Below are 27,840 nucleotides of genomic sequence, written 5' to 3'. Positions count from 1 at the left end.
CTAGAAAATTTCAATGAGAACAAATACCAAAACGAAATAATATTGTGCTTATGTATAGACATGTAGGTATATAAAATAAATATTTAAAGAACAAAAAGGATCACATGGAATATTTGAGTGCGTGTTCGAATATGATACTCAATTCACTAGAGGTCAGCATGTACCATATGAATTTAAAGTCATTAGAAATTGGTGATATTTTCAATTTACTAAAAGTGATAATATTTGAGTTTTTGCAATAATACTTTTCAAGTCAAAATTAATATCTGAACAGAGTATGAGATTACATATTTAACTACATATTTGACGTTGCAGATGCAGCAGGTCCGCCACACCGCAATTAGCACAAATGTGTTGTTTTGCTATCATTCGCAATCTTCAGACCATCACTGAGCGTACCATTCATTTGAGGTGGCCTATCTAACCGACCGATATAGTGCAATTTAATTGGTTTTCATGTTAATGTTTAAAGAACTTAAACTCTAAGGCAAATTCAAATACTTTTTTTTTTAATTATTTCTAATAAATATTTCTTACTTATTCATATAATAGGTACTGCTTCTGATACATAATTACACACGTTCAATTTAATTCAAACTGAAATTATTGACGTTATTGCCTCTATGATTTAATTGTATGCATGTGTGTGGCTAAGAAGGTACTAAAAACTACAACATGTTCCTTCTCATATACGATAACTTTTTAAAGCACCTAACGTTAATCAAATTAAATTGTTAATTTATTTAAATTCATTTAATTTTCACTAGCTTCTATATTACGAGTATATAAAATTTTATTGAAATATTCTTTAACATTTAAAAATTACCCCTCCACATGAAAACCATATTAGAAAATTAGAAATTTCTAGTTTTTAACATTGTGTTATGTAACTCTTATAATTTTCAATAATATTTCATTTGTTATTGCATGTACACCATTATTTTTTACTTCACTTCCTCGCTTTAATAAAACCAAACAAGAAATAATAAAAGAAAAAAAAAACTCATTTTCCAACCCACTGATATCAGCATTCAGATTAGCTTTCCTAGTAAGTTTCTTTATGCTCTTTTTTATTTTATTTCTTTTCTTTTCTTAAAGGGTATGTGTTGATCATGAACTTTTTCAAGTTTTCTTATTGCATTTAATTTTTCATCACGTCTAAGTAGAATACTTTTTTGGTTTTTTATTTTTTTTTGTTTTTTCTAAGAAAAAAAAAATATAAGCAAGTTTTCAAGGCAAAATAGTGGTTTAATGTGCATACAATAATAATATGTGTTCAAGTGTATGTGTGTTAAGAAACACGACTAATATGTAGATGGTAAAGGCATTGCTAATAAAGAAAAATAATGACATGCAGGAAGAAATAAGTAAAATTAATTTTATATTCAGTTCAAGCTCATAATTTTTATCACAAGTAGGTATATATGACATAAGTATATACAGAATTTTTATATATTCCAGTAAAATATTAAAGGACTAAAGTACAAACTTCTATTGCCTTTTACTACTAAGTTGTTATAAAAAATGAAATTCTATAATGGATTCATTTCTTATGAATTTAAAAGAAATATTTTTCTTTCTTTTTTGCCTTTTATTAACAGTATAGTAAATGACATTATTTTGCGCTCAAGGACTCCAAAATTTTTATTAAATATTCTGAAAATTTATTATTATAAATATTATAACGAAAAATTATAGCTTGACTTTAATACAAATTATATATAATTTGCATATTTTATGAAGATAATTTTGAAGTAAGAATCAGTAGTTGGCAAATAATTTTATTTAAATAATAATTTAAATTTAATTGAAATTCATGTTAAAGTATAAATATCTCAGTTTGGATCTTTAAAATATTGTAGGTAATTTTGGTTTAAAAGTTTTTTATTTAAATTTTTGCTTTCAATAAAATGTAGAATTCTCATAAAATTATATATCGTAATATACAACTTCAATCATGAATACCTACTGAGATTGGAGTCTTGTCAATGGATTGAGAAAAATTAATTTTTAGTATGAAAGTCTATTGATTGGGCATTTGCAAAATTTTTAGAATTTTAAAACATATTTTTGTAAGTTACAAGCTATACACTGCGTTATATTTTCTGCTAGCTTTCTTAATACTTTACTCAAGTTGGTTTTAGTAAACTTTCATATTAAAAACTAATAGTGTCAATGCAAAAGTGCGTTTCTGTCGAAAACTCGATTTGATATACCCAAAATTTTGTGTGATTACATAAAAAGCACATTTTTAGCAGGATACTATATATGCATTAAGACCTTAATTGAAGTAATTATAAAATGCAATAAGAAAAAAAAGAATGGTCATATTGGACAAAAATAAAAATTCACTTTAAGTATAATATCTTCCAGGAACCGGTACTAACTAACCGGTGCATTTCGATTCTTTTCTGGAAGAATAAAATATCATTCTCTCTTGCCTTAATTGTCTTATGCAGAATACAGAATTTCGAATTCGTGAGTCGAGATTGTAGTATGGTTGTATGGATAGTCATTTCGTTCACATTCCCCAATGACGAAAATGAGGAAAAATATTTACTTAAAGTAAACTACAAAAATAGTAGAGTAACAATGGTTTTGATTGAATTTTCCTTATTTTCATTGAGATCATTCATAATTTTAGTTTGAATGACTGAACATTATATGGTTATATTTAACTGAAATCATGTCAAATAAATTTTTTTGCTTTTAAACTAATTTCGGAAAGTGCAAATTATTTTCTAATTTAATTTAATAAAAGTATAACCTAAAGCTATATACAGTTCCTTCAAAATTTTACGTGCATATAAATTTTAAGTATATACTTAATAAATTTTATATGTTCTACAACTTTAAAGTGATTTGGCTGTAAAATATTACATGATAAAGCTTTTATATTTTAATCCTTTAAAATTTTTATATTAAATTACAAAATATTTTCATTACAAATTTATGTTACCCCGGTTATAATATTTTGTTATTATACTACTTAAACACATACAAACATGCATATATAAACATATTTCGATTATAATCAAATCGAATAAAATGTAAAATATGTAAAATGATTTTTATTTTCCGGCACATGCATAAAAAAATATTTTCCTTTTCTATTTTAATTTTGTTCTTTGTTTTTTTTTTCGACATATTCTCGAAAATAAAGTTATCTAAATACGATTTATTTCCTTCCGCTTTCAATCACTATATAACAAATATTTTGAGTTAAGCAAAAAAAAAAAATAATGCTACTGTCACGTAAAATACAAAAATACCTAATGATATGATGGAATGTGTGCACATTTATACGTATATACATATTTACATTCGAATCATTTTAAATAAAGATTTCTTTTAAGGCTGATTGAGAAAAAGTAAATTTTTTTTTGCACCTAAAAAATATTAAGAAAAACAAAATGTCATTTCTATATCCAAAAAAAGAATAAGACCGGAGAAAAGTCAACCACACATGAAAAAAAAAAGAAATCATTTTCTTAAATCGCTTTGAGTAATTTTTGTTTATTCGCTTTATACACATAATGACGTACGTACGATCTTATGATATAGAGTTATGATAGAGTAAAATAGAGAATGAATTACATAAGTATATTCCTATACTTACGAGTATGTGTAACAGTACCCCTCCATAAATGTTATTTTATGAGATTATTGTATAAAAATGAAATTCTAGATAAATTTAAGAAGAGCTCAACACTAACTTTCGCACTTTTACTCTCAATGTCTTCCTTATTACATTATACAAATTTTACAGATGACTTTTCAAACTATATCTGGCACCATATTCTGTATATATGCACATAATGTACAATAAAACTGCCGACATTTTCATTTTGTTGAAATGAATTTAAGTATTTTTAGTACTCTTACTCTTTTATAAGTATACATACATGTAGAAAGAAAATTACATAGAGAATTTTTTACATTCTTTTAACGAAACGTAAACATTTATTCGAAAATATATGTGTAATTTAACTGATAACATAAAAATCAGTAAAAATTCCAACACGTTATAAAAAAGATATAAAAAAAACGAGAAAAAAAATAGAGTTGACCTTGTCAACTCTGTGATACCCGTACGAATTTGTTATCCTATGTGCGAATAACTAATGTGCCATAACTAACTATGGGGCAGACTATGACTTTAAGTTGCCGTATTACCATATTAATTTATGCAAAATTTCAGTACTATGTGTTATTCAAAACACTGGTTGTGCCAAACTACTATTGATGTTGTATGGCACCTACCAGAAAGAGCCAAGAAATTTTAGCGAATTTTATCAAGCACATCGGCCCTACTAATATATTCACTTGTGTGAAATCTCAATATCACAGCTTTTATAGTTTCTGAGATATAGCCAAATAACTTTTGAAGTTGTGTGGCAGGTACCAGAAGGAGCCAAGTAATTTCAACGACTTTTATGTGACACATTGGCCCTACTAATATATTCGTTTGTGTGACATTTCAATATCACAGCTTTTATAGTTTCTGAGATATAGCCAAATAACTTTTGAAGTTGTATGGCAGGTACCAAAAGGAGCCAAGTAATTTCAACGACTTTTATGTGACACATTGGCCCTACTAATATATTCGTTTGTGTGAAATTTCAATACCATAACTTTTATAGTTTCTGAGATATAGCCAAATAAATTTTGAAGTTGTATGGCAGCTACCTGAACCGGTACCCCGATCATGTCCAATTTAAATAGGGTTCTGGCACTTACTACAATAAATCATTTGTGAAAATTTGGTGAACTTAGCTAAATTAGTTTTTGAGTTATCGGACGGACGGACGGACGGACGGACAGACAAAGCTAAAAATCAACTCAGAATTTGACGCTGATCAAAAACATACACTTGAGTCTATATCTAACACCGTTATTTCTTAGCGTTACAAACGGTAAGGCAAATTTAGTATACCCTTCGAACATACGTTCGTACGGGTATAATTATTGGTGCAAGTAGGCAAGATAATGATTAAGATATGTGAAATCGAGATTTCCCTATTAAAAGCAAAGCCTGAGTCATACACTAAGGCATATATTTTTCATTGTGCTATCTTCTCGCTTAATTTTCTCAAAGTGAGTCTTTAATTGTAATTCAACTTCAATTTACTTGCAATGGTATGAACTATAAAAAATATTTTAATTGAATATTCGTTATAATTAATGGTTTATAATTTACTTTATAACCTCTTACTTGCATTTCTTCGGTTTTATTAAATTTCGTCCTTCATTTGCTAACTTCTTCAATATTATATGATTTCTCAAACATTCAAAATATAAAGTAAATTACTTTGAAATAATTTTTAACCCCTATTATTTGCCCCTGTCATATTAAATTTAATCTGAATCTGATTAAAATCTGATGTGTATTCAAAAGATCAGATAAAATTTAATGAAAAAATACGAAACTATTCGATTAATCATGAGGTTTTCTGTCGTCATTTTTTAAGACAATAAAACTAAATTTTTCAAAAAAAAATTGACATTTTAAATTCACATTTTTCCAATTTTAATTTACCGATATTGAACAAAAATTCGGTATTAATAAGGGTATGGTAACCTTATTATTAAATGAAATTTAACATTTTTCAAGTTATTCATTTATATAAGAGTACATGACAGTTACAACAGTCTGATGAATCTTCGTATATATCTATGTATTGTACTCTTATATTCTATATTTCTCATCTTCAATCACAGATTTTTAGTGTTTATCATGCTAAAATATTTATTATTCATATGTTAGTACATAAGCTGATAAGCATATATGTATATAGTTACATGTCTACTTACATATACTTAAACAATATTATACTATTACGATATAAAATTGAGTAAATAGTTACAACGTCATAAATAGAAAGTTAAACAGTAGGAGAGAAGAAAAAAAAATTAAGGTTTTTTTTTTCTGTTTTTCTTTTTAAATTTTCTTTTTTCACTTTTTGGTTTTTTTATTATTAATATTATTTACCTGTGTCAATTTTCCATTTACAATACTTAAAGTTTCAAGGGAAGCACGTATATTTTTCAGGCTGTTATCTTTCAACGTTTCTAAATGTGAATGAGAAAATTGTAAATGTTTTATGTTCACACCTGGCTGGAAGACATCTTGTGACAGGGACGTGACTGAACGATCAAAATCATATATAGATAATGATTGTATTGGTGACGTTATCATCTGTAATGTTGAACGTAATGACATAGCTGTTGTTCCGGGACATTCAAGAAAAAGTCCTGTAATAATAAAATAAAATAATAAAATAAAAATTTTTTTTTGAGATTGAAGTTAAATGTGCGTTACAAAGAAAATTAAAAACCAATGTAATTTTATAAATGACCACAAATGTAGAAAGGAAAAATAACAGAAAAAAAAATTTTTTTAGTCAAATTGTTAAGTGTATTTGATGAATGATGGTAGAAAAAAATTTATTTATATTAAATCGAATTATAAGAATTGGACAAGGCATAAAAAGCTTTCGCATAACTTTAAATTTAATAAAAATTTGTTTTCATGTTGAACGAATTCTTGATATTTTAGTAAACACATGTTGGGGCCTAATCTATCTGCGTTTATTTCCAAATATTTATGCTTAAAATTTTATAACCACAAGCTTATTTCGGAATATTAATAATGATTAGAGATATGAAAGCGCTTCAGCGGTTCACTAAAAAGTAATGGTCTTGTAAATTCAAAAAATTGGGTTGAAAGAAATTTTTTGAATACCGAAATCAAAGCTCAGTGTTTACTAATTAAGCGTTGTTCGCGGATTTTGTTCGATGAGGATTCGATACCCTTTAATTTTTTTCATCAATCAAAATCCAACGGTCTAGTACACATCCAACTTTAATAAATTTTCGTTAGATCAAACAAAATTCTCACATGTTTATTTAAACTCACATGTCAATAGAAAATAAATTAAAAATTGCTCTAAAGTATAAATTTTGTAGAAAACTAAATCAGTTCGACCCATTGGGATTAAGTACGTCAAACCTTTTTCATTTATTTAAAAACTATTGTCGTAAGATACCTGAGTGTTTGTCATTATCATACCGAAAATAGGATAAAAAGTGATTTTGTGAACTGACACGCAAATCTTCTCTATTTGTAAGAGGACCTCTGTTTTATTTAGCACAACATTTTTAAATATCAGAACCATCATAGGCAAGTTTAAGACATTGCAATATTTACAATTAACTTCGCTTAAGCTTTAGATTTAAGTCGGTGTTCTATGCACAAAAACTGTTGGAAGTATTTGAATAAAAATTTTACGATTTTGTGAGTCTTTTCAAGAACAGTTTACTATTCTTAGCACCTTTACGTAACATTGTGGTGTAATTTTGTAAAAAATTAAATTTTTTTTTTTTGATGGTCACTAAAATTTTAAAATAAGAAAAGTAAAAAAGAAAATATTTGCTTTATCAACTTACCTTCCTCAAATTTATAACAAGGACATACAGAATTTTGTGCAAATGTTGGACATTCAACAACAACATTATTTTCATGAAATGATGATGACGATGATGACGATGATGATCCATGATGTAAATCACCATTAAATTTTGATTTTTCTTTTGATAGTGTTTGTACAAAAACATTTTCCATATTCGTTTCAATTGGATATAAGACAATTATTATCCATATTGATGCTCGTAACCAGAGCTGTTGTGATCTTGTATGGTCCAGCATCATCAAATAAATTTTTCTATTTATCATACCGATTTCATGTCGAATTTTCTATATTGATTTTTTGGTTTTTCTTTTGTTTGTTTTTGTTTTTTATATTTTTTGAATTCTTATACCTGGTATCAATTGAATTAGTTTTTGTAAATTCGAGAAATTTTTTTATTTAGAAATCTATGATGACTCCTGTAAAAAATCGGAAAATAATATTTATTTAGTGAGTTCATAATGCTTTTAAATTCAAAAATTTAGTATTATGTGTGATGTAGTGGCATAGCATAATGTTGTAAAATCTAGTACATATTGTACTTATTCAAAAAATTAAGTTGTATGATCAAGTGAAAATATTGGAAACACTTTACTAAGCTATTTAAATTACTTTCATTCATATACAAAAATATAAACTGTTGCATACATTTAGGATGAGAAAAAATGAGACAACCATTTTTTTAACGCCTTAACGTTTACTGAATATAGTTAAATCCAACACGATAATTTAGTTTTTAGCATCTAACTGGGCGATAGGGGGAACCAGTTTCGTTTTTTCTTCTTTTGTAGAATTTAAAAAAATGTATTTGTAATTCCGTTACAATAAATATACTAAATATGGCATTATTAGGATTTTGAATGTTACAACTTGTAGAGGAGGGGAAGGTAATAAAAATTTTTTTATGTATAGAAAAAATAATTTAATAAAGTTCTATTTGAGTATGAAATTTCAGTCTTCAATTTTGAATGTAGAAGTTTGGTACTGTTTTCCAATTGGTTTAGGAAAAAGAATTTGACAAAACTCGAACATCACCATTCCTAAAGATGTTGGAAATTATTTTGTATGAAATTATTTACGATATAGGAATTTTAATGATATTATATGATTAGCGTATACTTATTTTATATTTATGTTCGAAGGGTATACTAAATTTAACTTACCGTTTGTAACGTTAAGAAATAACGATCTTAGATATAGACTCAAGTGTATGTTTTTGGTCAGCGTCGAATTCTTAGTTGATTTAGCTTTATTTGTCTGTCTGTCCGTCTGTCCGTCCGTCTGTTTGTCTGCCCGTTCGTCCGGCCCAGTGATAACTCAAAAACTAATTGAGCTAACTTCACCAAATTTTGAAATTTTGAAACAAAATTGAAATTTCACACAAGTGATTATATTAGTAGGGCCGATGTGCTTGATAAAATTCGTTAAAATTTCTTGGCTCTTTCTGGTAGCTGCCATACAACCACAATATTAGTTTGGCACACACAGTATTTTGAAGAACACAGTACTGAAATTTTGCATTAATTAATGTGGTAATAGTCAGTTATGGCATATTTATTTGCACATGGGATAACAAATTCGTACGGGTATCACAGAGTTGACAAGGTCAACTCTATTTTTTCTCGTTTATAGCTAAAATACAATACAAGGTGTAAGAAAATCGACGAGAATTCATGATGGTGAAAAGTTTATTATTAAGGAGCTGTTCAAATATAACTTTCTTTCTCTCCGACTCTTCTATGCTTGGATTCAGAATTTTAATTTTCATGACAATTGCTGTTTGGTGTATAAGAAAATCGTCTGATTACTAATTCTTCATAAATTTATACATACTTTTTTTTTAAATTCTAAATTGCGTATTAATATTCATTGAAACTTTCAAGGATAGCGATTGTGAGGCAAGAAATATTTATTTATGAATACTTCATTATATAATTGTAATAACTATAAGAAGCAAAATACTTTTCTATCAGACGATTACTAACAATATTGTAATATTTAAAACCCTAAAACTTTCAATATTATTTCAACATTGACTGCAGATTTTATTTATCAGTTTCGAAATTTTTGTATAGTCAGGAGAGAAAATAGTTATAAAATGAATTTTTACAATATTGCCACAAATACTTATATTCCGATTTAAAAACCAGGTGAAAATTTAAAAAAAAAAAAAAAATTAAAACCCAATATTAATTTTTTAAAAAACTTTTCAATTTTTCTTATATATCAAAATCGCTGGCATATTAATATAAAAAATTTTGAAAAATTATTAAAAATCTAAAAAAAAAAAAGAAATAAAATGACGGCAAACTCTTTCATATTTCTAAAGTTTCCCAAAAAATAAATATGTTTTTAAAAAATTATTGGATCGTGGCACATACATACAAAAAGAAAAGAAAATTATGGAAAAAAAAAACTTTATAGTTTTTGTAATTTATCAGAGCAAAAAAATAACTTTTCAAAAAAAATAATATTTTAATAAATGAAATGTATAGGTTTATGTATGTTGTATAGGTGTATGTACATTGTTTGTCGATGTCAAAATTCTTAAAAATCTTAAAAAAATAAAAACAAAAATCATAGTACAAATGAATGAATACCTATAACCTAATTCAACTTTAACAACTGAACTTCAAGATGGAAAAAAAATGAAAATGATGACAAAACTGAGAAGGGGAAAAAAAAGGAAAAATTAAACAGGATATTCATTAATTTTTCATTTTTGCACATGATGTAACTTTAAAAACTTTTTCATCTTTTCTCCTTCACTTACTCTTTATACTCAATTCTTTATAACTATCTATACAATATAATTCAACTTTTACTAGGCGTTGTTCTATTGTACTTTTCTATCCTTTAAATATTTTTTTTTTGTTTTCTGGTAAATATTTGCTGTTTTCGTATAAAATGAGTTTATTTGAGTTCAACACACTTTCTTAATACTATATAGGCATTTCCTATAGGCACTTTATATAATATAGGTGCTCATATATACCATTTTGACAATAGATTTTCTTCTCTCTTATATACACGAATATAAATATATTGATATTCACCTTTACCTTTCTTGAGCCTTGAATATTATACAAAACTTAAAGATTGTTGTTTTTGGCACTTGATAAAAAGGTAAATCTTTTGTTCATTTCACTTACAAAACAATAATAAAATTTTTTTTTGCAAAAATTAAAAATAAAATAATTCTATGACATTATATAGTTATGTTCCCGATTGGTTAAAACTTTTAGTAGTTTGAAATTTAATGTACTATTTTTGTAATAAAAAAATTTGTATAGGCTGATCACATAAATTGTGGCATTTCAGTGAAAAAATGTACTCTTTTCATTTTATTAATTTTAATCATTTGTTATAGTTTCTAAAGTAGAAACTGAAATAAACCGATTTTTTTTCTTAATACATTCATTTTGACATGAATATTAGAGTTGCATCGAAAAAAATTATTTTAAAAAGTAATCAATAAAAGCAACTTTAATATTTGTCCGTACGAACGTCAGCAAACTAATATACTGAAATAATAACAGGGTCGTATTCATTAAGTATATTATATTTGCTTACAATATAGTGAGTTTTAACACTATTCATAAATCACTGTCATAAAACACTTTTCTTTACAGAAATTAACCTAATACGTACAGTGATTTTAAGATTTTTCTGCAAATCTATTTTTATCAGAGGTTAGATCAGGTATCAGAGAATTACAACAAGTTATTCAATCTCATATAGAATTTATATAATACATACATATTTTGAAAGTTGTTGATTTCTTATATAAATGAACCATTCCAAATAAATAAGTTAATATAACACCGTTTGGGGTGTAAAAAATTTAAACAATTTTACGTAAAAGTGATTAAAAATTTCGTTGGTTTTTTGTTTAATAGTATATTTTAAATTCTTATCCAATTAGCCAGTTTTGAAATTTCAAATAAACTGATATAAATTACATAAGCTATCCAGTCGTAATTGCTTAAAATATGATAATAAAATTTTAACATCATAAATTCCAAATTTATTTTGGACACTCAAATTGAACAGATATTGAAATGTTTTCTTTGGAAGATAATATGCATAAGAACAATTTCCTTTTGGATTTAACTATAAATCGCTAATGAAGTCCAAGTGAATATAAATGTCGTATTCGAAATCTAAAATTATGAAGTGTAACATTTTCTTATTTGAATAAAATAATATTCATTGCCTGGGGTCTTTTATAACATTGGTTATAGAGACTATGCTGCTCTAAATAAAAGCATATCATCAAGTTCATTTTAATGACTCCTATATTTTCGACTACAATTAAACATTATAAACAACATTTAGTACTCCTACTACAAAACATAAAAAAAAAATATTCTCATTTTCAAAATCGGGAAAAAAAAAATTTCCATAAATGTTTTACTTAACAGGGCAAATGCATTATACATGTAAAAAAATATTCATTTATATACACCTACACTTTAAAAGTTATTTAAGTAGATTCTCAATAGATGATTGTCTGAACTACAATTAATTTTACAAATTTAATACTCAATTAAAATTTTATGTGTGTATAGGTAAAATCATGTTACTATGTTATTATAACAGTTTTCACATACACAACAAAGTAATAACGTAACTCTATATAGAGTAACTATAAAAGGTAAGAAAGCCAAACAATAAAGTCAACTTTTAGGTATATGAAAAAATTTAATAAAACAATAAAAATTTTATAGGAAAACCCTTTTTAAAAGATATTAAAAACAGTAAAATAAAAAAAGGAAAAAAGAAAAAAATTCGGAAAGTAGCAAAATTTAAAAGCCAAAAAAAAAAGAAGAGAAATTGGAAGTAAAATGAAATTTCAAGTGGAAAAATGGATTTTTTTCAACCCTTCATATAAAAAATCTGATGTGGTCAGCACATAACCGACCGCAATGTGTATTGTCTAGTTAAGTGAAAGTGTTACAGAATATTATAAAAATGTCTGTTAAATACTTCTTTCCAATTTTTAGGACATTAGTAAGCTTATAGTTAACATACCTAGGAAATGTAAATTTGGCTTTTAGTAGAGTTTCGCTTTGTGCTACCCGAATCCCCTGAAATGCTCGCCAGTAAGTTTCGGTAACAACCAGAACTCAAATATCAAATTTCAAGAAACTCCATCAATTCGTTCCGTAGATATGGTGAAAAATGTAAAATCGGCCCGCAGATCAGTTTTCGAGCCCTGATCTTTCCAAAAAATTTATATGTTCATAGTTTTCATACGAGGAATTTATATATTAAATTTCAATGAAATCGGTTGATTATTTCTCTTTATATACACAAAAGCGTATGTTTGGCCCGTAGTAAACGTCTAGTTGCCGATGCCTGATCTTTCCAAAAAATTTATATGTTCATTGTTTTAATACGAGGAACTCAAATATTAAATTTCAATGAAATCGGTTGATTATTTCTCTTTATATACACAAAAATGTATATTTGGCCCGTAGTAAACGTCCAGTTGTCGATGCCTGATTTGTTCCAAAAGCTAGGAATTTTCACGGACGGTCAAACAAAGCTCATATATGAAATTTCAAGTAAATCGGTTGAATATTTTCTTCAAAATGGTGAAAAATGTAAAATCGGCCCGCAAATGAGTTTTCGAGCCCTGATCTTTTCAAAAAATTTATATGTTCATAGGTTTCATACGAGGAATTTATATATTAAATTTCAATGAAATCGGTTGATTATTTCTCTTTATATACACAAAAATGTATATTTGGCCCGTAGTAAACGTTCAGTTGCTGACGCCTGATTTCTTCCAAAAGTTAGGAGGTTTCATCGCCGGTAGAGCAAAACTTATATATGAAATTTCAAGTAAATCGGTTGAATATGTTCTTAATATGCTCAAAAATGTAAAACAGGCCCGCTAAAAAGTGCAGTTCCCGAGGCCTGATATATACCAAAAGTTGATCGATCCGTGCCATGGTGGAAATAAACTTACATATAAAATTTCATCAAAATCGGTTCAGCCGAACTTGAGATACACGCGTGCACACACAGACCGACAGACGGACAGACCGACAGACCGACAGACCGACAGACCGACAGGTTGCTAAAAATAGTTTATTTACACTTCCCTACTATGGAGAAGTACGTTCCCACCGAAAACTCGATATGCAAAATTTGTTGCCATCACATAACCTACCTATTGTTTACACAATACGGTCGGTAAAAAATAGGATGAAAGTGATTCTCTCCTATAATATGAACTATGAAGGTTCCTTTAAAGGGGTTTCAAAATATGTTTTTTTTTTATTACATACTCTAATTTTTATATAACATTGTGATATCCTCGTGCATATGTTTGTGTGTATAGGAATGTAGATATTTTTATATGTTCAGGTTAAAGGTTTTATTGTTTACATTTTGATTTAAAGTTACTCTTGCAGAACGAATTTTGAAAAAAATTTATAAAAAAATTTGTGATGACAGTATAGAATTTAAGTTCTTAGTATTTGTTTTTAAGAACTTTTAAGATTTTTTTTAAAGTAAGTACGTAGAAATTTAAATTTTGTGGTTCATAATAATTTTACAATATAGAAAGTTATAGTGAAAATATTTCGAGACTACTGAAAATAGTGAATTGATATTGATGAATTTTACAATATTGAAAGCTTACTTCCTCACCATTCTTATATATTTTTTTAACTAGTTAATATTATCAAATATTCTGATATTTTTTAATTTTTGCGTTCGAATTACAGCAGTTTTATATGTACTTTGCGAATGCAAGTTCGAAAAACTTTCAGTAGTTATTCCGAAATGTTTTCAAATACATATTTAATTCATATTCTATAGAAACATCCTGAAGTTTTTGCAATTATATATTTTTATATTAATTTTAATAAGAATTGATTAAATTTGAAAAGCTAGCCTTTCACTTGTAAAAAATGAATATTTCTGATTAATTTCTAGATTAATGATCTATAAATCTTAAAATATCAAAAATTCAAAATATCTTATCCATTTAAAAATGTATTAAGACCTGAACAAATTTGTATTATACTACACGTTTTTATAGGCTGAGCGGCATTGTAAGTATGCAGAAAATATAGGCTATTATCTTTCAGACAGCCAACAGTCTGAAAGAAATTGTTTTTAAAATGAAACTTTTAACATTTTTGCCAATTTAGCATTGAGCAAATGTTTAAATCGAAGAGCAAATAAATATGAAAAATCTGAGAGTAAAATGTGGGGTAAGTATAATAAAATTTATTATAAAATAGTTGTATAACAATTTATGAGAGGATGAGAACAAATTGTTGAATTAAAATTGAAAAAAAAAAAAAAATTAGAAAAAATTGGAAAATGTTGGAATTTTGAGCATTCTTGTTATAATGTGGGAGCATTTTTCGAAAATTAACTTTATATAATGTATAGGTATGGCTCAGTACATTTTCTATGGGGACTGTGACACTCGAGTTTCCTATATTACCCACTTACAAGAAAAATTACATTTTTAATTAAGTTTAGTGATTGTTTTGTTTTGACAAATGATTAATTTGTATGGAATTTTATGGTCCTATATCTATTATCTATCTTGCAAGTAGTATGTTAGGCCACATTTCGAAGTTGAATGGGCCGCAATTTGTCGTCGACTACTCTAGCTCATAGGAGAAGAGAAATACTAGGGATTTTTATCTCACTGCGATGGAGTTATGGTCATTTGGGCAGCACAAGTTGCTTGAATAAGTTTCGAGCGTGTGCTGTAGGGTATGGCCCGCCTAGTACAGAGGCACTATGGATCCTTATACGTGGTCGCGGTGCGCTGTTACCTCGGTTGTTCAAATCTATAATCTACAATATATAGCTATATGGCCAAAGGTGCAACAAAATTAAAGCTGTGTGTCAACTTATTTGTAAAATATTTTTTTATTTAAAATTATTTGTAAAATATGAAATTTTGGCAAAAAGTCAAAAGGTTAGAGCATTATCGAAATTATTGAAATGAAATCAAAGATCCGATCCTGATTATTTATTCTTTTACCATTTTTTTTTTCAATTCCTTTATAATAATCAATAATAATTTTAGAGTGTGGTAAGGAAGTATATTTAATCTCACTTTCATTATATAGCAAAATATATTTACGAAATAATTTATATTATATTTGCTTTTCTATACTCCTTCTTTTTTTTTAGAAACGGAAGTTTAAAATTTGTTTCTTTTAAGATTTCTTAAAATTTTACCCTTTTATTATTGACACAAAACAAATATTTATCACCATCCGGTTAAAAAGAGCAAAAATTAAACCTTTCTCTATATATACATAATATTATAGAGACGGTCTACAGTTATAACTGAAAGCTAACTTTAAAGTATTGACCTAAATCATGAATTTATTTCATATTATATACAATATATGAATCTAATATTTTGTAGAAGGAAGAATATGTGAAAAATTGGAAAATTTTTGGACTGCACAAAAAAAAATATTTTTTTTTATATTTTTTCTTCTCCCGTTTCCTCTCCCTTGTAATGAAAGTAAACTAATCTGAACTGTAAGTAGCAAAGATGAAATTAAATAACTTCAAGTCTAGAAAAACTAAAAAAGGTTTTAAAAATTGAAATTCTAATTTTATTGTTTGTTTTCGTATTCTACACCTATATCAACTCATATGAGTGTGTCAACTAGAAAGTGACTGGATGCTATACAGCAACAATATTAACTGTGGTAGATAAAAATAAGGGAAGATCATCCCTTTTATGTGAAAAAGTACTGATGCAACAAAAAGGAAAGTCAGTTTTTTGGGTAGGAGGAATAGTTATCATGTTTGTTTAATTTAAATTTCGAATTGTTATTTGGAATTAACACATTCCAAAATATTATTGCATTAATAATAAGAGTTCACGTCGTAATAATGAAGATCGTATTTATTAAAATTCGCAAGGTTTCAATTGGATTGTTATCTTAGAATATGACTGATTACCAGTTTAACACTGTTGTATTGAATTTTCAGTTTTGTTCTATCACTAAAATCGAAAGGCCTCGGTCGAAATTCAGATTCGGTGGAACAATGTCGCGTAATTTTTCCCCTAAATTTTTCCTTTAAAATCAAAAAATTTAAGCTCAAAATCTAATAATTTTGTGATTTTCATCGGTTTTTTTTTTAGAAAAACTGAGGGAAATGTAAATAGAGTAACTTAATATATTTTATATTCGAATATTTTTGACTATAGTATTTGGTAATTCTTTCATGTTCCATTTAATTTGCATATATTTATTAAAAAAACTTACAGACTAGAAAAATCTATGGCTCGAATTTCATTATTTGAATATTTCTCGAATTTCATAATCCTTTCGTAATAAAATTGCTTTCCTATAGTAAATGATTGATAAAATCGTGTGTACTTAGCTAATATCTGTAGTCAAATTGTTCAACAAATCATAATTAAAATAATTCATACCAATAAATCTGTGATATTCTATGAAAATTTCTATTTAGAAAATCCTGATAGGTGTTAAGTAACCTATATTTAATTTTATAAGAATTGTAAAACCCATTTCCCATTTTGCAAAATGTTGCTCATATTTGTAATTCTAAGATTACACGCTCACTGTCTTCTTATATTTTAAAGTTGTTTTATATAATCATCTATATATTGGTAGATATATCCAAAAAATATGTATATGAATAAAGGAGTAAACATATTCGAAAATAATGTAATAGTTGAATGAATTTGACATCCTTTTTGGCAAAGGTAACATAACACTATTGACTGTTACTACACTCGTATACCACTTGGAAAACGTCACTATATATTTTCGGGAAAAAAAGCAAAAAATTTAGCAAGGAAATCAAATAGAATGAACGACAAAAAAAATAATATCTTTTTTTTTTTAAGGTAATAAACATAAAAAACGAAAAAAAAATCAAAACAATAAGTATATAAAAAGTAATAAAATAAAATTTTCAAATAAGGACATTACATTTTTTTTTAAGGGTCATGAAAGTTAAAATGAAAGTGAAAAATTTACAGTTTCCTTAAACATAAAATTCAAAAAAAAAAAAAAAAATTGTATTGAAATCGTTATACCTACTTTAATTTAAAACATTTTATAGATTGAAATAGAAATTTTATACTAAACGGAATCATATATAAACTAACAGAAGGATGCCGGGATCTCGTATATATATATAAAAGTACCATAAAACATGAAGGTTAAATGTGTAAATTTTAAAGTTGCCTTCTTTTTTATTTTGTTATTTTATTTTTTATAATTTACCTGTCAGTAATAAAAATATTTTCATGAACATTTTCTCTTACAAGCAATAAAATTTAAATTATGCTATTGCTGGTTTAAGTGTAAATGAGAGAAATGAATAGCAAACAAACAGAAAAAAAAATGAAAGAGAGAAAAAAATTTAAGGATAATTTATTACAGTAAGGCTCGTAATAAAGAAAATGAATTTGTTTTTATTTATTTATTATTACTTTGTATTTTTTTTTTCAGTTTTTCTGAAAATTTATAACTAGAGTTAGCTAGGGGGTATGAAATTTAAAGTGTAAATTATATAGATTTAGATAATAATTGTGCATTTTATTCGTATTTTGTCCGAATATTTTGTTCTAATCAAATTTGATTAAATAAACTGCTATTTGTTTATTAATTATTTTATCAATTTTTATGGTTTTTATGAAAATTTATTTTAGATAAATATTAATAAAATTACTTTAAAATTGCAGGATTTAAAAATTACTGTAATTTATTCATTTAGGTAATAATTGTTCCTATATTTCTATTTAACAATTAGCTAATCTATTGCATAATACTGCGACCTCGGAAGGAAGTACATTGGCAAATTTTTTAAACGTATTAAACTAAATTTTTTTTTTTGATACTCCCCATCATTATACCAAAATTTTGTTGAAGTATAAGATTTCCGGAAAAATTAAGGTCCTCTCTGTGAATACGAACATTATAATAGATTTCTTCTTAAACCTAATCAAATATCAGATATCTTTATTATATTCTCAGAGACACATATACTTTATATATACATACGGTAATTACCATATTTACTCTATCGCACTATAAAATCATAACCCTGGCTTCTTTACCTATGAACTATTTTCGTTCTTCAATAATGTTCTAAAATTTTAACCGTAAAAACCAAGTTTTAGTGACCGTATTGCATACTATAAGAGAGGTTATGTGATGGCATCAAATTTCGAATGTAGGGTTTTCGCTGGGAGCGCACCTCTCCATAGTGTAGGGAAGCGTGATTAAACTATTTTTAGAGAAATGTCGGTCTGTCAATCTGTCGGTTTTTCGGTGTGTTGGTCTATCGTATGTCAGTATTTTTGCGTATATAAAGAGAATAATAATCAACCAATTTTCTTGAATCCAAAAATTTTTTGGAAAGATCAGGTCTCGGAAAATAAATTGGGGGTTGATTTTACATTTTTTATCATATCTACGGAACGGATTCATGGAATTTCTTGAAATTTGATATTTCAGCAAAACTAACTGGTGAAATTTTCATGGGGTTCGGGTGGCACAAAGCGAAATCCTACTGAGAGAAAAATTTACACTTTTCTAGATATGTAGTGTAAAAGTTTACTAACTTCCTTAAAATTGAAAGGAAGTGCTCAAAATGCATTTTCATAATATTCTATAACAATTTCACTAAAATACGAAATATAGTAATATACATTGCGGTCGGTTATTTGATGACCACATCAGATGTTTTTATATTTAATTTAATGAAAGCTAATTAAATTTTAATGTGACATTTTATATAAAAGAACAAATAAAATTTTATTACTTCATTAACTATTTTGTGAATTTTAATTACAGATTTTAAAGTTTTAACATAAAATTTTACAATAAACACAAATATTTACACCCAAAAATGTATATAAAATAAAATATTTATGAGTTAAAGTTGTTGTTGCTTAAATGTCCAAAAATAATTAAAGGTAAATTTTGTTTAGTATAACAAATATTTTATATTTTATAATTGAGCGGAAAAATCGATTACATTTTATGAAACGTAAATTTTTAATTAGTAATATTGTGGTCTTTATTAAGATTGTTTAAGCATATATTTTGTGGTTAGAAAAGTAAAAGGTGTGATAGAAAGCATTTAACTTATAACGCAATTTTGATATTAGACTGTGGGTTCATTCAACACTAAATATTTTAATTTTATAACCAATAACATTTTTCAAAATTTTATAAATTTCAATTTGATTTTTCGTCAACACATGCACAATATCATCACAACACATAAGAAGTCTTGAAAAATTTTCATATTTTCTACTACGTTTACTCCAAATATTTTATTTAATATTTTAATCTATTTAAATGAGGCGAAAAAAACTAAGATATATACAATCACACGTTAAATAATCCGAACAATATGAAAAATTGTTTTATATTACACATATTTATTATACAAACTTATAGATATGTATATTATGTACGTGTACATATAAGGATTATACGATCCTTTTTACAATTTTTGAGGTCTATATTATTATTAATTTTTCTTCATATTCATAAATAATATTACATGTGGGTACCACATGTTCATTCTGAGATGTTTTTTTTTCCTTAAAAGGGTAGAAAAGTGTGTATGTATAAAAAAATTTTAAGACAATTGAAGAATGTCAAATAAAAATCAAAATAAATTTATATTTAGTGTGTTAATGTCAGACTGTCATATTAGTGTAACCACAGCATGTTACATATGTATACAATTTGCCTCTTAATACCGAAATTGTTCTAAGGGTGGAGGTTTAAATTTTAAATTTCTTTAAATTAATTTTAAAATATGTATTTGTAATTATTTAATATTGCTTTAGTGCTGGAAAACAATATTACAGTGTATCTTTGAATGAAGCATTTATAATTTAGCGGTGAGGCGCTTAAAACTAAAACTTATATTATATTTAGAAATTTGGAAATTAATATCTTAAGCAATAATACCACTGAATCATCAAAATAATCCGATTTTAATTATTTTTGCGAGGATCAATAAGAATAATTGTCATATATAGCATAAATTTTTCCTCTGGAACTATAGTTAATGGTGCTGGATCTCTAGCTTTTTCAGTTATTTTTGTCAATCACCTCAAAATTAAAATTATTTAATTTTTTTTGTGAATAAATATATATATATTTTTCATTTTTCCAAAAAGATTGTTACTTTTCTTAATTGGATTTTCTTATTTTTGCAACTAATATCAAGTAAAAATTTAAGAATATCGACTAAACTTGTCACCTTCTAAGACAAATTGAATGAATAGTGTGTAAATTTTCTCTATTTTCAAAATATTCACTCACTTGCTTCCCATTTGGTAAACAAGAAAGTGAAATATATTAAATCGAAAAAACATTAAGTGCTTAATTAAAATAAACATGACATAGGGTTGCCAAAAAGATAAATTGTTTTAACTACCGAAACTGATGTAGTACTCGAATTTAAAACTACAACCTGGCAGTGTTGCAATTAAAATATTAATCTCATTGTTTTTGATGTTTTCTACAAACGTTAGTCATGATTTTACAGCAAAAAATATATTATCTAGCAGTAGCAATACGGTAATTTTCATTAGAGTATATCTTGCCCGTTGTGCTTAGCATTAAATCTGTAGGGCGAGAATTAGTACGTTACTTTATTGTTAAGAAAGAGCGACTATATTTACCTTTTCAAATAAGAAATGGTTCGACTTCGAACGAAAAGTATTTTGAGAATTTTCTATATAGAAATATTGAAAATAGTTTTAAGTTTTAAACATTTCTCATAAAATTATTGTTTGACAAAAAGCATAACACACCGCAGTGTAATTTTTTGCCACCATTGTTATAACACTATCACAATCGATATTTATTAAAGCATTCAAAAACTTAAAAGAACCCTTTTAAAATACAATATTTATAATTGGAATATAAATTAATACAAGATTCTTTCGAACATGAAATTTCTATATAAATTTTTTATATTTTCCTTCTTATCGAAAACCTATAAACATACACAATATGCCATTTGTTAAATCTTAATTATAATATAGAACAATTCTAGAATCATTATTTTCCCTTTAATACTTATATATTAATTTCTACTATTGACAATTTGCCATACCATATTGTAAAAGAACCCACAATACACAAAAAAAAAGAAAAAAGTAAAAATGAAAAAACCTCATACACTATTAAGTTTTTTGGTTTGAAATTTCTTGTTTTATTTATTTTGTATATATATAAACGGGGGCAACAAAAACATATACGAACAAAATAATGAATTTGGTAAAGGAAAAATAAAGAAAAGTGTGAAAATCTATAGAAAAGGCGAACCAATGAACCGGAACAAAAGTTCATAAATCATTTAATCTTGGTTATTTATAAATATTTTCTTAAAACCCCTTTTCCAAATATTACATAAAACGTTTGTTTTCTGAAAATGAAATTTAATATATGTAGAAAAAAAAAAATATTCATGTACGTAATGTGTGAATTTGGTTGTATATGTTTCAAAAGGTTTTAATAATATAGAGTTGTAATTTTTGTATAATTTACCGAGCACGTATAGAAAATTTTGGAGCATCCTTCCTTCTTTCTTACGATTTTGTTATTTTGTTTTTGGATTTGAGCCTTTTGCTCTTTTATTATTTGTTTTTTTTTTTGTTTTTTTATCCTTTTAGAAAATAATCCAACATTATTAAACGTTTGGGTTAACAGTAATTTGGTTTAAAGGCAAAAGTGTTAAAGAAAAAATCACAGCGAAAAAACAAAAAGTAGACTACAAAACAATTCAAGCCTAAAATGCTTATATATACATATACTTATATACGTATGGAGAAAAGAAAAATAGAAGTTGGTCTGGGCAATTATAAAAGGATAATGTAAGCTTAATAGTATTGTAAATATTTTTTCATATTTCTACCATTAATTTTTTATCAAATTATCATTGTTATTGTACCCATAACTTTAATGTCTTTATGAAGCTATTACATTTAGTTTGAGCTTAATTTTTATTTACGAGTCCAATACAATTAAACAATATTTTTATAATATTTTAACTATTGAATTCAACTGTGCAATTTTTAAAATTTTTAATTGCGTTTTGTGGAAATCATAGCAGAAATTCTAATTTTTATACAGGAAAAGTCGCTAAGAATTACTCAATGTAAACTCAATTAGTTATGATGATTCACTAATGTTGTAATTATAAAAGTGTGCGAGCACGGTATTTACTATCGCAGTTTAATGTTACAACAAATACTAAATATATAGAATCTTGTACAAATAAAAAATGAGTGACAATATATTTGTTCTTTGAAAATGCACCTTTCGTAATTTAAGTTGCATCAATGTTAAAATGCAAAAACTTAATTGATTACCGTTGGCGCAATGGCATAATAAATGGGAAATGTGAAAAATGATATGGAGATGACAATAATTTCCTATATTAGTTTCAATTTTCTCAAAAAATAATGCTGACATAAGTGAAATATGATTGTTTTGTGGGTTTTAAAATTTGTTATTGGATGTTTGTCGCTAAATTTAAATAAAAAGAAAAATGATTATAATATTGGACGTGTCAATAATAGTGTAAAAGAAGTGGAAAAATTCAAAACTATACGGAAACATATTTTTTTGATTACAAAAAACTTGTGCCTACATGGGAGTTATAAAAAGTACTGACCGTAGCATGAAGAATATATTGGGTTTATGTACAATAATAATAATTTATAATAATATAGTAGAAGTATTCAGAAGAAGTTTTACATTTTTTTAATATTTTATTTTATATACATTTTATTTTATATACATATGTATGCACGGTGTAAAAATATTTAAACCGATTTTTAACATCATTATGATTCTGGAATGAAATGCAATATTTATGTATAATTTAATATACGCAGGATGTTTCGCCTAACATCTCAAATAATTAGACAATTCTTTGATCAATTTCCAGCAAGATTTGTAAGAGGAGTCCGGGGTTCAGATATACTCGTTTTCGAGCTATACAGCTTCTTGAAAAGAAAAGTTGTAGCTATATATTTAATTGTTTATTTAAAATTAGACTAACTTATTTTTCCATATTTGTTATACTCAGTGTAAATTTAATTCTAGCGTAGCATGTGTTGCACTATAATATAACAAATAGCAATACATTATTTGTGTGTAACAAAACGCATAACAGTGGTACATGTATACCTAATAGATTCCTTTCAGGTTCCCATAATACTTATATGAAATCGTTTCAACTGCATATGTTTCTGTTAAAGTATTTATAAAATCTTTTAAAAATTTCAAAAATTTTCGCCCTTTTTTTTAGCACTTTTCGAAAAAATTTTTTGAAAAAAGTGCTTATTAGTTTCACTCTGTCCGTCCGTCCGTGGACACTTTTTTTGTTTACAAAACTTCTACATCCTTGAAGATAGAAAGCTGAACTTTCATACGTACATAGATCTTCACTAGAAACTTATTTCCGTAGAACAAAAGTTTTACCTATCTCCCCCCCTCTACAAGTTATACCCTCCAAAAACCCTAAAAATGGCCTTTTTTAAATATTTATTGCAATGAAACCATAAGCATTTTTGAAATTTTTCAAACGCAGAAAGGCAGTGGCTTGCTTCCCTAGCGCGGTGTACTATAGTTAAACTTTAGAAAAATAAAATGGCCGTTCAAATTTACCGTTATCTAAAGTCCTTTTTTTCCAAATTTTTGATTTCGTTTTTCTTCTAAACCCCAGGTTGTAGAAGCTCGAAGTTTTAGGGGCTTATACACATTAACAAATAGTTCATTTTTTTAGAAGAAAATTTTTTTCCATCTCCACCCCCTCTCAAGTTATCGCCTCTTAAAATTTGTAAAATTTGAATTTTTGGCGCCTTATATTTCCGAAACCGCAAGCTTTTTCAAATTTTTATAAACGCAGAAAGCTAACGGTAAATTCCATGAAATTAAAAAAATATAATTATTTTTTTTAACTCACACAATTAACCCTTAAAATCGGGCATTATTTTAACCCCTTTTTATATTAATTTTTGCTTTATTTCAAAGACTGCATATATGCGTCATCCTAAATATATGCAATCCTAGAAATAGTTTTATATATGAATGAAAATAATTTTAAAAGTATGATAGGTATACATAGACTGTATTTAAAAGCAGAATTTTCACTTGTTGAAGGGAAAAGTGATACAATACAAACCATTGGTTTGACCCAACTTTATTTTAATATAAATGCATTTACAGCACAAATATGTGTAGATTCACATATTGTTAATACGCGCTCACATCACAACAAATAAATTGATTGCATAAGTTAAAAATGTTGTTTTTAATCAATGTGTAGAGGTTCATTAATAATATTTTCACAAGTGTGTATACACATTTTGTTCTAAAAAAAAAATTTTGTAAAATATTTGAAAAACCTTGCAAACATCAATCCACATTATCTTTACAATATGTGTACATAGTGGCATGCAAGGCCTATGTACATACATATATGTATGCCCTATGTACATACCTATGATAAGAAAAAAAAAATTTTTTTTTTATATTTAAAAGAAAAGCCATAGTAAATAAATTAAAGTCATAAATTTTAAATTCAAAAAAAAAAATTTTTTTTTTTTTAATTTTTTTTTTCTTTTCTGATAAGAGGAAAAATCGCTATTCCTTTTTAAATACTCTCCAATAAATTGTTAATTTAACAGCACGTTATTGCTACATAGCTATGCACACTGTATGGAGCATATAAGCTAGGCATTCTTCTATTCGTTCCGAACATCAATAATCCAACAACATAACTGTGAATAAGAACATAACAGTGAAAAAAAAAACATTTTTCATATTGGAATTTCAAAAATTTTGTTTTTTTTTTTTAAAGTTTTGTTTTCCTATTTTGGTTTTCCATACTTTTATCATATTTTCTTTTATTTGTAATTGATGATTGATATTTTAAATATGGAAAAAGCGAATTTTCACAAAAAAAATCCATTGTTTTTTTTTTTTCTATCAATCAACTCAAAAATTCTATAAATGATTTTCTATAGTTAAGAGGGGAGAGAAAGATAGAGAGATTGAAAAAAAACATTTGAAAAGCGAATTCTCTAGTAGTTGTAGGAATAGGAACCTAACAATAGAAAGTATCGGCTTAGCAATAGGAATAAGAGAATAATATTAACATCAGCGCCACCACACCGTAGTATACAAACGAAATAAACAAGAATAATATTATAGACGGGGGGAAAAAAAATATTTTCTCATTTAAACTTTCAATCAGTTTTAGCCATCATTCAACTTTTATCGAAATCATGATATTCGTGTTTTACTTTATTGTATTTACTATATGAAAAGGAGTTTAGGAGAGGAGAGAGCAATGACGTTTGCATACTGAAATGAATGAAGGAGAAAAGAGGTGGAAGAGAAATAAAATTTCCATTCATTTTTCGATTCCATATTCTCTTTTTTAATTTTTATACCCATACGAACGTATGTTCGAAGGGTATACTAAATTTGCTTTACCATTTGTAACGCTAAGAAATAACGGTCTTAGATATAGACTCAAGTGTATGTTTTTGATCAGCGTCAAATTCTGAGTTGATTTAGCTTTGTCTGTCCGTCCCAACGATAACTCAAAAACTAATTGAGCTAAGTTCACCAAATTTTCACAAACGATTTATTGTAGTAAGTGCCAGAACCCAATTTAAATTGGACATGATCGAGGTATCGGTTCGGGTAGCTGCCATACAACTTCAAAATTTTTTTGGCCATATCTCAGAAACTATAAAAGCTGTGGTATTGAAATTTCACACAAACGAATATATTAGTAGGGCCATTGAGTCTCATAAAAGTCGTTGAAATTGCTTGGCTCCTTCTGGTAGCTGTCGTACAACTTCAAAAGTTATTTGGCTATATCTCAGAAACTATAAAAGCTGTGGAATTGAAACTTCACACAAGCAAATAATATATTAGTAGGGCCGATGTGCTTGATAAAATTTGTTAAAATTTCTTGGCTCTTTCTGGATGCTGCCATACAACTTCAATAGTAGTTTGGCACACACAATATTTTGAAAAACACTGTACTAAAATTTTGCATAAATTAATATGGTAATACGTCAACTTAAAATCATAGTCTGTCCCATAGTCGGTTACGGCATATTTATTCGCACATAGGATAACCAATTCGTACGGGTATCACAGAGTTGACAAGGTCAACTCTATTTTTTTCTCGTTTTTTTTTATTTTTTTTTCTGTTTGGCGTTTTTCTTATCGTATTAACAATTGTATAAAGAATGATTTCTCTTAAGGGCATTTTACTATCTTTTTTCAATTTTTTGTTAAGTTTTCTTCGTTTTATTTGTTTTTATGTTTTTTTTTTTTTACTCTTCATTGGAATTTCATTTGCTTGATGCTTCCGTTTCCAATTTTTTTTATATTATTTTTGTTATTTAGCCTTTTTGGGCCTATCATTTATTGTATGATTAGAAAAATATAACTTTCAACGAAATGATCCTTGTAATTTTTTTTACAAATATTTTGCCTTCGAATTATAAAAATCCTGTTTATTTTTTTGTGTTGTCTTTTTTTTTTTTTCAAATTTTCTGATATTATTTAAGTTTGATATTGGAGGGATAATCTGGATAAAAACTTCACGGATCGATAAATATTTCTTAAGCTATCACGCACAATGATATAAAAAGCAAAACAAAAAAAAAATTAGAAAAAGAATAAGAAAACAAAAAGACAAGAAAAAAACAAAACGAATGAAAGGGAACGATGAGATATAAAGCTTCAAAACTTTAAGAAATGAAATATGTAAAGAACGAGAACGAGAAAGCAAAATTAAAGAAAAATGAAATGGAAATGAAAAAACAAAAAAAAATTAAATAGAATACAAAATAAGGAAAAATGTCGATATCCTTAAGAAAATTTAAGAGAAAAAAAAAAAACATTTTTTTTAACGTTTTGATTTTTATTTTTGTGTTTTTACCAGTTTGTGTGCTTGTTATTTAAGTGATTTTCATAAGCAATACAAAACATAAAGTCGTATAGTATTTTTTTTTCTTTAAAATTTTCTTCTACAACTTATGTAAAGTTATGACTGATCTCTATAAATTTTCTTTTGCGAAAGTAGTCAAATAAATTTAAGCCGAAAAATTTAACTTTAAAAACAGCAAAAATTCATTCGAGTTTTATTGCATGATGAAGTTTGACAAAACAAATATAATTGGTCATTAGATTCCTAGATATGGTCATTCCTATTCCTTTAATGCAATATTTATGAATTAGTATTTGTTAGTAAACTTAATGTGATTAATTAAAGCTGCAATTCCAAAAATTTTTGGTGATTCATTACTTTTTTTTTTTGAGAA

General features: G+C 26.4%; 1 protein-coding gene across 2 annotated transcripts in view; it reads right to left on the bottom strand.

Moving 5' to 3' along the window:
• LOC129618646 (hybrid signal transduction histidine kinase G) overlaps nucleotides 1-27,840 on the bottom strand; it is a 103,655-nt gene that overhangs the window by 24,405 nt on the left and 51,410 nt on the right. For both annotated transcript variants that reach the window (XM_055533525.1, XM_055533526.1), the window contains 2 exons: nucleotides 7,450-7,888; nucleotides 5,993-6,255 (listed from right to left, as the gene is read on the bottom strand). In XM_055533525.1, the coding sequence (XP_055389500.1) occupies nucleotides 5,993-6,255; nucleotides 7,450-7,735 (549 nt within the window). In that variant the 5' untranslated portion in view covers nucleotides 7,736-7,888. The remainder of the gene's footprint in view (nucleotides 1-5,992; nucleotides 6,256-7,449; nucleotides 7,889-27,840) is intronic.

This window comes from Condylostylus longicornis, unplaced genomic scaffold (assembly GCF_029603195.1).
Source record: "Condylostylus longicornis isolate FDR11 unplaced genomic scaffold, ASM2960319v2 ptg000010l, whole genome shotgun sequence".
Classification (NCBI taxonomy): domain Eukaryota; kingdom Metazoa; phylum Arthropoda; class Insecta; order Diptera; family Dolichopodidae; genus Condylostylus; species Condylostylus longicornis.
Note: the sequence above shows the minus strand (reverse complement) of the source record. Positions and strands in the feature narration are given on the sequence as shown.